We start from the raw sequence: 15,442 nt of genomic DNA on the forward strand, positions 1-15,442 counted from the left end.
AAACCGAACTTTGGTGGGAAGCCCCAAATCACTGTCTAATCCCGCTTAATTCTGGGAGCACCAGTTTTAGCAAACACACCTGTCATCAGATCTAAGGCCACATTCACAAACTTGACTTTTTAGTTACAGTGACAGCTTGATCTCTGTAAATCTGATCCCAAAAGTTTATCTTTGCATGAGTTTCAAACTCAACTGGGTCAGGACATTTGCTCCTAGATACAGCAATAAGTACATTATTTTTAATATAACAGAGTTTTGTTTTGAATTAGCATTTAATTTCCAAACTATGTGTATATTATCTATAAGTCTATATACTACTTAAACATAAAAGCCCTAGCACTTCGCAACTCAAGTTCATAGCACTGATTATTACCTGCAAAAAACATAGTAATTTCCAATATGTTGACATGTTTTTACAAATACATAAAGTAATGACATATTCAAAGGGAGAAATGGAGTGTTTCAGCATAACACAAATGCTTGTCACTACAGAACACCTCCAATCGGAATTACCTGAGGCTGAGAATCCATGGACAGGAAAGATGAACAAGCATCAACTATCTGTAGAAAACAAAAATGCTAGTTACATCTCGGAAATATACAGAAAATGGAAAGCAGACTTTACAAAGTTACTTGTGTAACATTAATTGAAGTTCTATGACAGTTCAGGATTCTGAATTTGGGGGAGAGGAGTTTCTTAAGCCTTCTAAGGAAGTCCTGGAATTGAGATTTCCCTAAGATTTCCCCCACCAACCACAGGGTATCCATCCCCAAAATAGTTGAAAGGAATCATCAGTGAGTATAAAGATGCTTCAAACACTCAGGGGAAAAACTTGGGGTATTACTCAGTCTGAGATATGTGGGTGGTGATTAAAGAATGGCCTCAAACTTAAGGAGCATCCTCTTATCATGTGGTTCTCTGTTACACACAAATCCAATCACATCACCTACATTAACATGATAACAGCATACATGCTAAATGATAAATCATGTGATAAATAGCATACAGTAAAGCTACACAATCCACTAGTTCTCTACCAAGGAGCCAGCATTAGAAAAGGGGTCTATATTACAATGAATGTTTATTGAGCTACAGATGACAACTAGCTGTCCTCAGCCTTTATCCTAAAGTGAAAACTTGAAAGGCTTTAAGCTGTAGTATAAGAGATTTATATTAATCATTAAAACACTGTCCTGGGAAATTAAGCACTAAGCTGGATGTTTGGAGTTGTTCATGGTATTTATTTCTTTTTATGGTGGCCTTTTTAAATGGGACCCGAAAAAAACAGAATGGATTCTCATTTGTCTGGATGATTTATTTAAGTTGAACTTTGTTGATGGCATACATCTCAGGGGCCCCCTTGTAGTCCCAGAATTCTTTGTTGATAAGTTTAGTGTAATTTCCATTCTCACACCAAATTGAAGGGCAGAAGCCATACTCTTTAATCACAATTTCTGAAGCTCCTTAAGACTTCCAAGTTGCATATGTACTAAAATACCTGACTCTCTAATTTAGAGAATAATGAAGGTATACAATATTATAGAAAAGCATAAATTTATGTCTCTCCTTTTTTATCCTCACAGAATTTGTCATCTTCTCTATATACCACAAATATTTGGAGAACTGTTCTACTTGTCCCCTGTGTCCACCCACCTGCTCCCTCTTCCATGCCATAAAACCCAGAAACATGGATATAAAGACACACATATACACACACACAGTGATAAAGTTCTTGAGGGCAGGGGTTTTACCATACCTAACTTGCCCAGAGTAAGTTGTTTTAGGTAAACTGTTTTATCATGCTGCACAGTGATTCTCAAGTATAACTTTAAATTAAGCTCTTTATAGAAGCTACTTTTTCAGAAATATTTTTTACAGTGCATTGAGAAAATTTTAAAAACCCCTACATAGAGTCCATGCTGGGTACTTTTTTATGAATTAAAGCCTGGAAAAAAATCATGTTAATTTTATGTCTTTTCTACACTTTGTGTGGACTATTGAGTGCAATAATACCATTATCCTATGTTTTTATTGCACTTTACAAATTTTCACATCTTGTTCATGATCATTAGAACAACATTATGAATTAAGTAAATGGGTTTCTCATTCATTAGATGAGAAAATTGAGGCCAGATTGGTTATATGACTTGCCCAGAGGAAGTGGTAGGTGTAGGTCAACAATCCAGGCTTTCAGTCTTACTGCAAAGCATAAAAGGAAAAGAATGCAATCCCAAGGAAGCCCCAGAGCAGCTTTGACTTAGGAAAAAAAGTACAGTTGATGCTTGAAAAGTACAGGGGTAAGGGGCTCCCATCCCCCACTCAGTTGAACATCTGTGTATAACTTTTGACTCCCCCATAACTTAACTACTAAAGGTCTTCTCTGAACTGGAAGCCTTACCAATAACATAAGCATTCAATTAACACTTTCTGGATGTTATATGTATTATATATTTTTGAAATAAAGTAAGCTGAAGAAAAGTAAACGTTTTTCTCAAACACTCACAAATGTTCAAAAAATTTTCCAATGTATTATAATTCATATATAGGTGGACTGATGCCTTTCAAATCTGTGTTGTTCAGGATCAACTGTATTTAAATGCAGATCAGTAATTAATTGATAGTAGAACAAGTGACTCAGGCTAAGCTTTATCAGAAAAACATGCAGAAGTAGTCTTTGTGAATTAGTGGAAGCATGCACTTAAATCTGAATTAAAGTTAAGTTTCCAGACTGAGATATATTAGTTTTCATATACTAATTTGGCCATATACTAATTTCATATACTAATTACTTTCCAATCAAATATTGTCCCTGTGGTTGAAGAAGTTTCAGGGTTGAAAAGAAGAGCAATTTTGGGATGAAATAGGAAAAGTTTACCGTGAGTTTATTTTCACTAGTGAAAGGTATTTAGCCTTAGGGTCATTTCCATCTTCAGCAATCCCTTTAACATATCATGTAAGACTGGCTTAATGGTGGCAAATTCTTCCAACTTTTGTTTATCTGGAAATTGTTTAATCCCTGCTTCAAATTAAATTGATAATTTTGCTAGGTAGAGGATTCTTGGTTGGAGGTCCTTTTGTTTCAGTACATTAAATATATCATGCCTTTCCCTTCTGGCCTGTAGAGTTTCTGCTGAGAAGTCTGCTGATAGCCTGATGGGTTTCCTTTGTAAGTAATCTTTTTTCTCTCTCTCTGACTGCTTTCTCTCTATGACATTCTCTCTTATCCTCGATCTTTGCCATTTTAATTATTATATGTTCTTGGTGTTGTGTTCCTGGGGTTCCTTTTGTTAGGAGATCTCTGTACTTCCATGACTTGAATATCTATTTCCTTCCCCAGATTGAGGCAGTTTTCAACAATTATTTCCTTAAAGAGACTCTCTATCCCTTTGTCTTTCTCTTCTCCTTCTGGTATCCCTATTATGTGAATATTGCTTTGTTTGGTTTGGTCACATAGCTCTCTTATTATTCTTTCATTCCTAGAGATCCTTTTTTCTCTGTTCCTCAGCTTCTTTTGTTTTCCTGTTTTCTAGTTTCTATTTCATTTACCTCTCCTCTACATGATCTAATCTCCTTTTAAATCTCTCCATTTCATGTTTCATTTCAGATCCTGTATTCTTCAGCTGAGTGGCTCTTTTTCAGATTATTTACCTCTTTGTTGAAGTCCTCCCTGAGATCCTGAATATTTTTCTATAACCATGAGCATGTTTATGACTTTCATTTTGAAATCTTTATCAAGAAGATTGGTGATCTCTGTTTCATTTAGCCCTCTTTCTGGGGTTCTGTCTTGTAGTTTTGATTGGATCAAATTCCTCTGCCCACTCATTTTGTCAGAAATTCTGTGTTCCACCCTTTGTATTAGATGTCTCTGCTATGCTTTCTGGTCTAAAGAGTAATAGCTTTATGAAGAAGGTGTGCTGTGCTAACCAGAAGCTCAAGATGCTTTACTCTCTAGTGCCTGGTTGTATTTTGCAGGGGCCCCAGTTGTCAGCATGGGTGGGATGCCTTTCTGTCTGGCTTCTGTAGTGGTCTAAGTCTGGGTGGAAAGTTTGCTTGAGCTGCTACCTTTGTGATCAGCTCAAGAATCTCTGTTGAGCTGGCTGTGAGCAGGGCTGTCCTCTTCCTGGCCCTTTTCTGTGTGGTCCTCTCTTCTTTCTCAGGTGTAGGGAGTCTATTCTGTAGTCTTCAGGTCCTTTTCAGGTCTAGTTGAATTTGCTGTATTTTCCTCTTTTATCTCATTAAATATCCTTTAATTAAATTGCACTGAACTTGTGGAGAAAAAAATAAAGCCAAAAAAAAATACCCTTTTAAGCTCTGAATTGTGACCAGTACTTAATATGTCATCTCCAAATGTTACCTAGTTTGCTCTACTAGGGAAGGAGGAAGTGGTTCCTTCTGAAATTTTTGTGGCGCTTAGGTATCTGAACACATTACATGCTCAAGGGGCAAGCTGTCCACCCACAGACCAAGTTTGCCATCTGTGTGGGGTGGCAGTGTCCAAGAACAACCGGCCCTTGAACCTCAGAGCTAGCTAATCAGGGCATCAAAATTGTTTGAATAAAAACATCAGAATAAGAAAAAGCACCAATTAATCAAATTAGGAGAAAACTGCAAAGCTTTTCAGTCGTTGTTCTCCTTTCTTTAAAAGGCACACCAACATTGCTCACCAACTTTCCATTGGGGTAAACATTTGTTCATTTCACTCAGCTTATGGCCCTAATGGTTTTAAGTGCCACTAATTGCTTTTGAGAACTCTGTAGAATCCATTGATGATTCTGTTTGAAAATGATTAGGTCTCTGTATATGGTTTGAAAATACGTGTTTCTAGTGTCTGAATAGCTCTATAATTTTTCAAACCTCAGCAGAAAACTTAACTATATGTTCTTAGCATCTTACCTTCTTTGAATATATTTTTCCATAAAAAAAATGTGTAGTTCTTTTACAACTCTATTTTTTTTCCAGCATTATCATCTAAAATATTTTTTCACAGAAATACAGATAATTTCAAGTTAAAATAGATGCTTTTTATTGATATTAATATCTGTTGTCTAAATTATTCTTCATCTTGTTCGTATATTTCTAGCATGTGTTTTGATATACCAAGGCAGAGACTTGGTATATTCATGGTCTATGAATACAGAATTTCTATAGAGTTGGAGATACCTATAGAGTTGGAGATGGTATTTATTCCTATGCTATTGAATATTGTTTAGTACTTGACTCATACCTTCTATCTTCTTTTACATATTTTGTTAGTGATGGCTTAGAAACAAATGGTATTTTCCTCAGCTAATAGCTCAAAGCTCACTATCATCATTGGACTCTATTTATTCTTTTATACTTCCATTTCCTACTACTATTCCATATTTCCATAGGCAACTCTAGTAATGTATTTGATGTATCCTGTTTGTTTATGGTCTTGTAAAATCTGCCATGTTTGGTGTGCATATATAGTATTTTCTTACTTTACACTTAGTACTCTACTTTGAGGTCTGTCCATGTTACTAAGCATATCTAGTATGTTGCTTCTAACTGCTGTAGAATATAATGTGCACCCATCACATGTTGCCTACCCAGTGACGGACAGCTGGGCTCCCTCCAATTCTTTCCTTTATAAGCAAAACTATAACCAACCTCCTTGTATCTATCTTCTACTTAAGGATCTGTAGGAGATCATTTTTGGGCTGTATACTCAGAGAGGGAATGTTAGATCATGGGATGTTTAGGTGGCTTTCTAGATGGCTCAATCAGCTAACATACTCAATAACAATGCATAAGGGTTTATACTCCCTACAACCTTCCAAACACTTGCCATTATCTAGATTTCATCTTTTTTTTTTTGCCAGTCTAATGGGTAGAAAGTGATACTTTGTTGTTGCCTAAATTTTCACTTCATTGTTACTAATGAATTTGAGCATTTCTTTAGATGCTTGTTGGCCTTTTAAATTTCCTCTTTGTAAGTTACCTGTTCTATCCTTTGAGTATTTTTCTCTGGATTCCTATCTTCATTCAGTTGGTTGAACAGAGCCTTAAAATTACCTCCTATCAGTGTTAGTCATTGTCAATGTTTTCTTTCAAAGGCTTTACCTTTTTCAATGGAGTCTTTGTTGAAAGAAATCTTTTATTTTTAATATAATTCACTTCATCATATTTTGGCCTTATGATTTATATTTGAAATTTTATTTAGGAAGTCTTTCCCTCTTCCTAACTCAGGAAGATAACTTCCTAAAATAAGACATTTTCTATTAACTCTGTAATTTACCCTTTATATTTAGATCTTTAATCCACCTGGAGCTCCCCTTTGTATGGTGTGTTAGCTTTATTTTTCTCCATACAGTCAGCAAATTTCTCAGCCCCCATTTGCCAAATAATCTATCCTTTCCCCTCCAAATTTTAGTGTTAATTTTATTGTAAGTTAAGTTTATGTGTTTGTGTATTTCTACCTTAGGTTGGGTTCTCCCAGAAACAGATCTTGAGATAAGGATGTGGATATATACAGATTATTTGGGAGATGACCCAAGAAACACTAGTAGAAGAGTGGAGAAGTAAAACAGGGAAGAGAAGGAATCCAATAAAGGGCTTGTTATCAAGCAGATTACCACTGGGGGATGATTTTTGTCTGGGGGAACTGAGAGCCAGTGCAGAATACATTTCAGAGTTATCCCAACTGAGGGAGAGACAGCTAAGGTATTCTATCCACCAACTCCGTTGGATCACCAATTGAGGGCTGTTGGCAGTGGTGGAGGCATTTTCTCCCAGGCACTTCTGGTCTGCCCTGAGCACGGGCCAACCAGGCAGTCACAGGTGCTTGTAATTAGAAACAGCGAGTTTGGCGTGACCTGGAATAGTGAACAACAAAGGGATATGACAGGGCACTGACAGTATCTGCTAAACTCTCCAAGCTCTAGTCCTGTTTGTTTGTCTGTTCTTGTACCATTTCCACACCTTTTTTATTACTACAGTTTTACAGTAGCTGGTAGGAAAATTTCTTATCTTATATAAAGACAAGTTCTTTATGTGTAAAATTTCCTTAGCTATTTGTAGACCTTTATTTTAAATTGACCATGTCAATTTTAAGTTAAATTTATACAGTTTGAAAAAAAACCTAAATGGAATTCTGATTGGGATTACATTGATTTTATGGAATTTACATTGACTAATTTGGGGAGAACTGATATTTTTATTACATTAAATTAATTGTTCCATTCAAGAGCAAAGACTGTCTCTCTGTGTATTCGTGCCACCTTCTATTTCCTTTATTAAATTTAAAACTTTTCCATAAAGCTATTAAGTACTTGTGGTTAGGTTAATTCCTAAATACTTTTTTAATTTTTGTTACCACTGTGAATGATATAATATTTTAAACTCTATTTCCATGGAATTTTTTTTAGTGAAAAGAAATGTTACTGATTCTTGTATAGTGGTATTATATCCAAAAGTATTCTGAATTCTCATCTTAGCTCTAGCAGTTTAAGAGCATGATATTTATTAATGTAATTCATCACAATTATAGATTAGAGGAGAAAAGACATATTGTTGATCTCAATACTGATGCAGATAAAGAATCTGAATTCACATTTTATTTAGGATTAGCAAAACTCTTAGCAACATAGGAAAAGAGAACTTCCTTAACTAGGTAAACATTATATAACAAAATTCTACAGTAAATTATTTGTTTATAGAGAAGACTTAAATACATTTACTGTGTAACAAAGTACTGGAGGCCACGGCCAATGATATGAGGAAAGAAGAAAAATGTTTCTTCAGTTCTTATTGTATTACTATTATACCTTTTTGGCATCAGATACTTTACTGGGAATTTATCCACTTCATCTAAGTTTTTGAAATTATTACCATATAGCTGTCTATACTACTTTTTTTGGGGTAACAGCTTATTGACATATAATTCATATACTATACAATTCACCCATTTAAAGTGTACAGCTCATGGGCTTTTTTGTGTTATTTACAGAGTTGTGCAGCCATCACGAGTCAGTTGTCCCTAACACTTATTTAAAACATTTTAAAATCTCTATTTTCCTTGGTGGTCTATCCTTTTTTCAGTCTGTATATTTAACTTTTCTCTCTGCCTTTTTAAATAAGTACTGCCAGTGCTATTAACATTGTGAAAGAATAAACATATGGTTTTGTTAAGTGTTAATTTGTTCTCTCCCTCTCCCTTTTAAAAATTTATTTCTGTCTTTATTATTATTAGTTACTTCATTCTTCTTTGAGTTTTTCCTATTCTTCTTTCCCCCACATATAGTTGCTTAGCTTGTTTTAAACTTTTTTCCCCAATAAATATTCATGAAGCTAAACTTCTAACTGCTGTTTCAGCTGTTACAAATTTTGCATACAAATTGACTTATAATATTTTGTCACTCAGTTCTACGTATTTTGTAATTTCCTTTTTAGTCTAAGGTTATGTACCAAAATGCTACCTATTTTCCAAACAGATGGGATATTTAAGTTGTGTTTTTATAATTAATTTCTAATTTTACTGCATTATGATTTGAAAAAGATTTAAAATGGATTCTTTTTAACTTATGGAAATTTTCTTTGTATTCTAACACATGGTCTACTCCTTTTTTTAAATGTTCCAATTATACTCAAAAAGAATGTATACAGAATTTAGTGGAGCTTTTAAAAATATTTCTAATAGCTCAAACTTATTAATTGTATGACTAGGTCTTTAATTTATTTACTTACATGTTACTTGCTTTAACTCTCAGTTTTAAAAGAGGTTTATTAAAATCTCCAACTACAAATATTCATTTATTTATTTTTCCCTGAAGTCCTATCAACTGTTAAACAAATTTTGAGGTTGTTTTGTTAATATATTTTAATGATGGTTGTATTTTTTTGCTCTATTGTTTTTCCCAGCATGTAAGATCCTCCTTTATCTATTATGATGGTTTATTTATTTGACTTCTATTTTATCACGTAGTAAGACCACTAGTCCAATTTTCTTGCTCTTCATAATTGATTGGTACATCATTTTCCATCCTTTTATGCTAAGCCTTTTTTTTCATTTTCTGTTTGAAGTGTGAGTCTTATAGACAACGTGTTGTTGGATCTTCTTTTAAAATCCAATCTGAGAATCCCTTTTTTTAAGTGATGTATTTCAACACATTCATATTTATTATAATTATTATTAGGACTTCTTTCTGCCATCTTACTTTACCATTTACCATATTTTTTATTTTCATCTTTTCTTCATTTAATAAAAATGATAATTCCAAATATTATGATTTCAGAACATTAGTAAAATCATAGTTTTCTCAAGGCTCAGGAATATTATTTTATTTTACCATGATAATTTCAAAGAAGGTAAAGTTTCCACTGATTTGGGTAAGATAATTCTTTACCTCACTCCACAACTGCAGTTCTTGTTCAGGCCATAATCCTTGAGGTAATACTGGAGCACCTAAAAATAAAGTTATACTCAACATGTTAATTTTATAGTATTTCTTCTAAAATACATATTTATAAATAATTCATTTTTGGATATTTCTCATTTTTCAGTGTATATCACTACCTTCCTATTTCAACTATATATTTTAGTGTTTGACTTAGTATAAGGAAACAATTATTAAATAAACCTTAATAACATTAAAAAGATATTACTCTCAAGAATGAATTACTTACATATCTACACAAAAACTTGTACATGAATGTGCATAGCAGCATAATTTCTAAATACCCCAAAGTAGAAGTAATCATCTAGTAAATAGATAAACAAAATGTGGTATATTCACACAATGGAATACTATTCAGCCATGAAAAGGAATGAACTATTGATACATGCTACAACAAAGCTGAACCACAGACATTTTATGCTAATATTATATTATGCTAAGCCTTTTTTTGTTTTCTGTTTGATGTGTGACTCTTATAGACAACATATTCCTGGATCTTTTCTTAAAGTCCAATCTGAGAATCCCTGTCTTTTAGAAATATATGCATTTAATATTATATTGGTGAAATATTATATAAATACTACTATATTTATAATATTATCAACTTCAATGTAATTATTACCTGTTTTTTATATGTATACATTAATCTTTACTAAAAGCAAGAAAACATCCTGTAGTAAAAGACTGTAAATTTTCCTATGATTTCAAGTGCAGCAAAATCAAATACCTTAAAAAGTAGTCTCAAAGAAGATAACTTTTTAAAAATAACAAGATAGCACATACTAACACTGACTGAGCGTTTACTTGATGCCAGGTGTGAACTATGCTAAGCATTTAAATGTATTATGTCCTTTAGCCTTCACACCAACCTTTTAAGAGAGCTATTACACTTATTCCCCATTTTAGGATAAGGAAACTGAAGGAAAGATTTAGTAATCTCCAAGCACTAAACTAGATACAAAGCAAAGGCAGACTTCAAACCAGATCTGGCTAATTCCAAATCCTGACACGCAATTTTTTTCCTAATTCTACCATTTTTCAGTCAAGTCCTGCCTTGAGTTCACACTTTTATTGAAGTATGGTGGTCTTAATAGTAATTAACCACATTTTCTGTGGTACTAAGCATTATAAGTAACTTACAGGAGTCATGTAGTCCCTCATAGAGAATTGATTTACTTCAGAAACTGATTGAAACTGCTTTCATGGGATAGCTATTAAAGATGGGTAAACAATCTTACATACTTCTCAATTATACTTCTCACCCTCTCGCAAATGTATATCCCAAAGTCACTGTTGTTTGGTGGATGTTACTCTGAGCTGATTCTGTTTTTGGGAAGGGATAAAGCTGTGCTTCTCAAATTTTCATACACAACACTTGCCGTTTTTCCTAATGAGATTCTAATTCAAGCCGGCAGGGACAAACCCAAGAACCTGCATTTCTAGCATGCTCCCTAGAGAAAGTGATACTGCTGGACCACTAATAACACTGAATGGCAGGGGGAGGGAGCAGTGCACTGTACAAAGAAATGGGGGATGTCTCTTATTTGACAAACTAAGTAACTCAAACAAACATTTTAGGTCTAAGCTTCTTTTAACAACCGAAAATTTCCAAAGGAGCAATCTGAATGTTCCATGAAAAAATCTGAAAGGCCAGAGGCCCATTCCTTGTAAGTTAAATGCACTACTTCCCTACTGAATAGTGAACAACTTTGAAAAATAGGAAAGTAAAAGGAAGAGAAATGGAGGGAGATGGCAGTATTGGAAAAGAAACAGGGCCAAGAACCAATGCGGAGGAAAACATGAAAGAATTCCACTCTGGATTCAGTCTTCACCCGCATGTACTTCTGATTTCTCCACTCTTTATAGCATTGTTAATCTCTGTTTGACAAGGCATTCCTGTCTGTAGACTTTTATATTCTCTCTACTCCTGACCTTCTCGTACCCTCCATACAAGTGCTTAGCCCCCACCCCAGACGGCCTCACCACAACAGCCATGGGCATTCACCTCCTTCTGTGTCCCCAAGCTTACACGGGAGACACGGAAACCACCATTACGGATACCTTAGTCCCAGGCTCTTACACAATCAAAAAGGGGTACTTTGTGGCTCTTACACAAAACATGTAAACATAGCCTCAGGGTGAAAAGGTGAGAGAAGGCAAAACTTTAAAATGCTTGTAATTTATAGAAAACCACTTATGTCTTCTGACCAAACCCAGACATAAGGGGGAACTTTTTTCCTCTTTGTCTACTTGTTAACCAAAGTTGATGTGATTTTCCAACCACAATGTCACAGATGGGGGTTTCATACAATCAAATAGCAGTACTAGTTACTTCCTGAAATATTGTCCAAGGTCTTCAATATCACAAAAACTGCATTCTTCATGATCACTGTCAAGATATTTATACTTCAATACTATCCAGTAAAGTGAAATTTTTACTCTTATACCAAAAATATACACTTAATCTAACTAACTGATGCAAATAATATGGACAGACAACTCTTTGCATCAGTAAATGCACCGTGTGTAAGAAAAAGAAAAACAGAGTTTTCAAAATTGGGATATCATTGACATACAACATTATAGTAGTTTCACGTGTACAGCATAATGATTTTATATTGGTATATATTGCAAAATGATCACCACGACAAATCTAGTTAACATCTGTCACCATACATAGTTACAGAAATTGTTTTCTTGTGATGAGGACTTTAAAGATTTACTCTTTACAACTTTCAAATATACAATACAGTATTATTAGCTACAATTGCCATGCTGTGCATTATATTCCTATGACCTAACTTTTTTTTTATAACTGTAAGTTTGTACCTTTTGGCTTCCTTCACCCATTTCAACCACTCCCCACCCTCTGCCTCTGTCAACCACCAGTCTGTTTTCTGAATCCACTAGCTTGGTTTTTTGTTTTTGAGATACCACATATAAGTGATTTTCATATTGTATTTGTCTTTCTCTGAAAAACAGACTTGGTTATTCTAAAAGAGGTGCCAATTTTCTTTTCTTACTGCTAATACTTAACTAGAATAGGCTTTGGAAGTGGGAAATCATACCACTGACTGAATTTTAAGAATTATTCAATGAATAGGGGCCTGATTAGGAAAAGATGCTTCTTAATTTAGTCTTGGGCACTTGATAATTCATTGTCACAGGCCAAATTAAATAGCAATTTTTTACAGACATCCAAAATGTTCTCCTCTCTTAGGAAATTTCCTTCTTTATTTTAATAATGTTCTCTGAACAGTAAAATGTTTATTCCCCAAATCTGTAATTGGCTCTGCACCTTCTCCTATCTGTTGCATGCTCTGGTGAACTCATTTTTGCCAAGGAGGCTGCAAATGATGACTCTGTTTCACTGTCCTCTGGCTTTGTGACATTTATTTTGTTGTTTTTAGATACATGCAGTTGTATCTTGCATAATGATTAATCTTGGTAGATCATCTACCAGTTTTGTTTATGTATGTCACGTTTCCCCACCAGTGGCTTCTTTAGGAACTCAACACATTTTTAGAGAGTTAAAATGTTTTTTAATATCAAGAGCAGGTCTACATGGGAAAATAGACCCAAAAGAGTAGTTTCGGGGTCTGTACGGTGAAACAGGCATCTCGCCCCTTTGCTTGGGAAATACTGGGAATGTTTATGAGATGATTGGCCAGTAGATACTCTTTTGGAAATAATACCCAGACTTGTCTTTTTTAGGCTGCTGCCTCCCATAGTTTCTGTTCAATCACCAGCAGCCTGAAAATTTCCCCAATTCCCCTCCAAAACCAGTGATATCCCACGATGTGACAATCACTAAGCATATAGCATGTAACATGCATGGAGAGCACAATCGCTTTACAGAGAAAGAGCTACCTTTAAAACTATGATTATCTGCTTCCTTAATAAGGCAAAGATGGCAATCCTAACCCAAATTTAAAATTAAAAAAGATTAATCTGTCTTTGCACACGTTATGTTGTATCCTGCTGCCTCTGTGATGGAGAGTTATATCTTCTAGCTTCTGACCGCTTAGATTTCATAGCCAGATGACCTTGTTTTTCAAATAGGGGGGGGTCCCCCACCCCCACCATCTCCTATGCCTCAAGGAAAAAAAATAAAGACAATGAAAGGGCAGCAATAAAAATAAACACACTGGAAAAGAACAATGGTTGTTTCCCCCAAGGTCCCTCGGTTGTAGTTTCAGGTCCCCAGGGTTCTGAACAGGATTAAACAGTCTGCCCACCAAAACGGCACTGCCAGGAGAACAGAGGGAAACTAAGAGACCCTGCGACGAAGATAGAAAATTCACGGTCTTGGCAGGGCAGTGGCTGGCCGTGGAGGAGCCCCTGGCTCAGGGCTGGGAAATGGAGAGAGGTCCCCACGGGCACCGGTAGAGATAACCTTTAGGGAATGGGGAAGTGATCTCCCTATTGGAACATGTAGCTTTCTTCTCCACCTCGTCTCCCAAGTTTCAGACCTTCTTCCTGACCCTGCTTTTGCTTTTCGCTCTCCTTTCTAAGCCAAGCTCAGGAAGCCCTTTGTGTTACCAAAGCGCATCTGCCTTCACTGACTGGCTGTAGCACCGACTGAAAGCCCGGCTTGCACACTTGGCTCTCCAGTTCTGGAGGATGAAAGAGTCTCCACTGCAGTCCTCAGCTGGCACAGAGCGCACTCTTTGCCCCTTCTACACGGCTGCGGGGATGAGGCGGCGTCTCCGCTCAGGGTTATCTGAAGCGGAGCGGAGCTCACTCCCGGAGGAAACTGAACACTCTCCAAGTTTGCCTAGCATCCGCAGGTGAACTATCAAACTATAGTTTTGCTTCAGCCATCCATTCCTCCAGTAATTGCAATTAAAAGGAAAGCATTCTAATTTTAACTCGCGTTTCCCACGGGCCACGGAGGCTGCCCGTCCCGAGTCTGAGGGAGCCCGGCAAGGTTCCACTCGTTGGGTGCCTGGGGGTTTGGGGCGGGCCACTGTCACCTTCCCGGCTGGCTGCCCTGGGGCGGCGATCCGCGCTGGTGGTCAAGCGCGACGATCTAGGAAGCCCCGTAGCCTGAGGGGAAGGAAGTCCCAGAAGCCTCCCGAGGAGGCGAGAAAGGGAGGGAAAGGGGCGCGGCGAGCGCGCCGAGGCCGAAGCGAGAGAAGCGGCGGGGCGGGCCACGGGCCGGCTCACCTCGGCAGGCGCCCGCGCAGCAGGCCAGCAGCAGGAGGAGCAGCGGGCGCGGCGTGGGGCGGCAGCTCGGTGCGCGCGGCATCCCGGCGCCTGCGGGCGGTTCGGGCCTCGGCCCCGTGCGTTGCGCCGGGTGGCGGTGCCTCTGCGAACCTGGCTCGCGGCTCTCGGAGCTCCGCAGCTGAACGGCCCGCCCCGCGCGCCGCCAACTTTTAAATCTCGCGGACACGTGGGCTGAGGCGGCCCCGGCCCCGCGCGCGTCACCTCACGCCGCCCGGACCTCCTGGCGTCACCGGGACCCGCTGCCCGCCCCCGTCCAGCGGCGGGGCCCGCGCCCCCCGCCAGGGTTCTGACTCAGGGCACCGCGCACCTTCGCCGCCCCGCCGCAGCGGGGAGAGAGAAGAATGGAGTTCCAGCACAGCCGTGTAGAAGCCGTGGAAGGATCTAGAGCGAGCCGGCGGCGGGGATAGCAGCCCGGGCGGCCTGGAGAGGCTGGGGTCCGCGTTTCTAAACTTGGTAGTGACGACGCCCTCATTCCCGGCGTCGGCCTGGGACGCCCCTTCTTCCCCTCGGGGCAAACCTCTGCCCCGCCCGCCCGTGGGTGCTCCTCTCCCAGAGCCTCCGCAGCACCTGCGGAAGCGCTCGGTACTGTGCAGTCGTTCGTCCCCATCCCCAATAAAGCCCGGTGCAGATTACAGCAGTACTGGTTCAGTGGAGACGTTTATGTCCCCCAGATTGCTGCAAGGTCTGAGACAATTTAGGGAAATGCAGTTGTCTGTTAGAGAAGGTCAAGAAGAAAGGACTGTTGGTGCTTGACCACACATATGTTTCTAACAGGTCTAGAAGGTCTCTCTGGCTG

At 38.0% G+C, this 15,442-nt stretch overlaps 1 protein-coding gene across 3 annotated transcripts in view; it reads right to left on the reverse strand.

The window, feature by feature from the left end:
* The window catches only part of NMU (neuromedin U), a 28,535-nt gene extending 13,533 nt beyond the window's left edge, over nucleotides 1-15,002 (reverse strand). The window contains exons 1-3 of one of the 3 annotated variants that reach the window (XM_057502241.1): nucleotides 14,587-15,002; nucleotides 9,367-9,425; nucleotides 514-561 (exon numbers count right to left, since the gene is read on the reverse strand). In XM_057502241.1, coding sequence (XP_057358224.1) covers nucleotides 514-561; nucleotides 9,367-9,425; nucleotides 14,587-14,668 — 189 coding nt within the window. In that variant the 5' untranslated portion in view covers nucleotides 14,669-15,002. The remainder of the gene's footprint in view (nucleotides 1-513; nucleotides 562-9,366; nucleotides 9,426-14,586) is intronic. The other 2 variants (XM_036895294.2, XM_057502240.1) reach the window with 2 other exon arrangements.
* Between the last annotated feature and the right edge of the window lie 440 nt (nucleotides 15,003-15,442).

Source organism: Manis pentadactyla, chromosome 5 (genome assembly GCF_030020395.1).
Source record: "Manis pentadactyla isolate mManPen7 chromosome 5, mManPen7.hap1, whole genome shotgun sequence".
Classification (NCBI taxonomy): Eukaryota; Metazoa; Chordata; class Mammalia; order Pholidota; family Manidae; genus Manis; species Manis pentadactyla.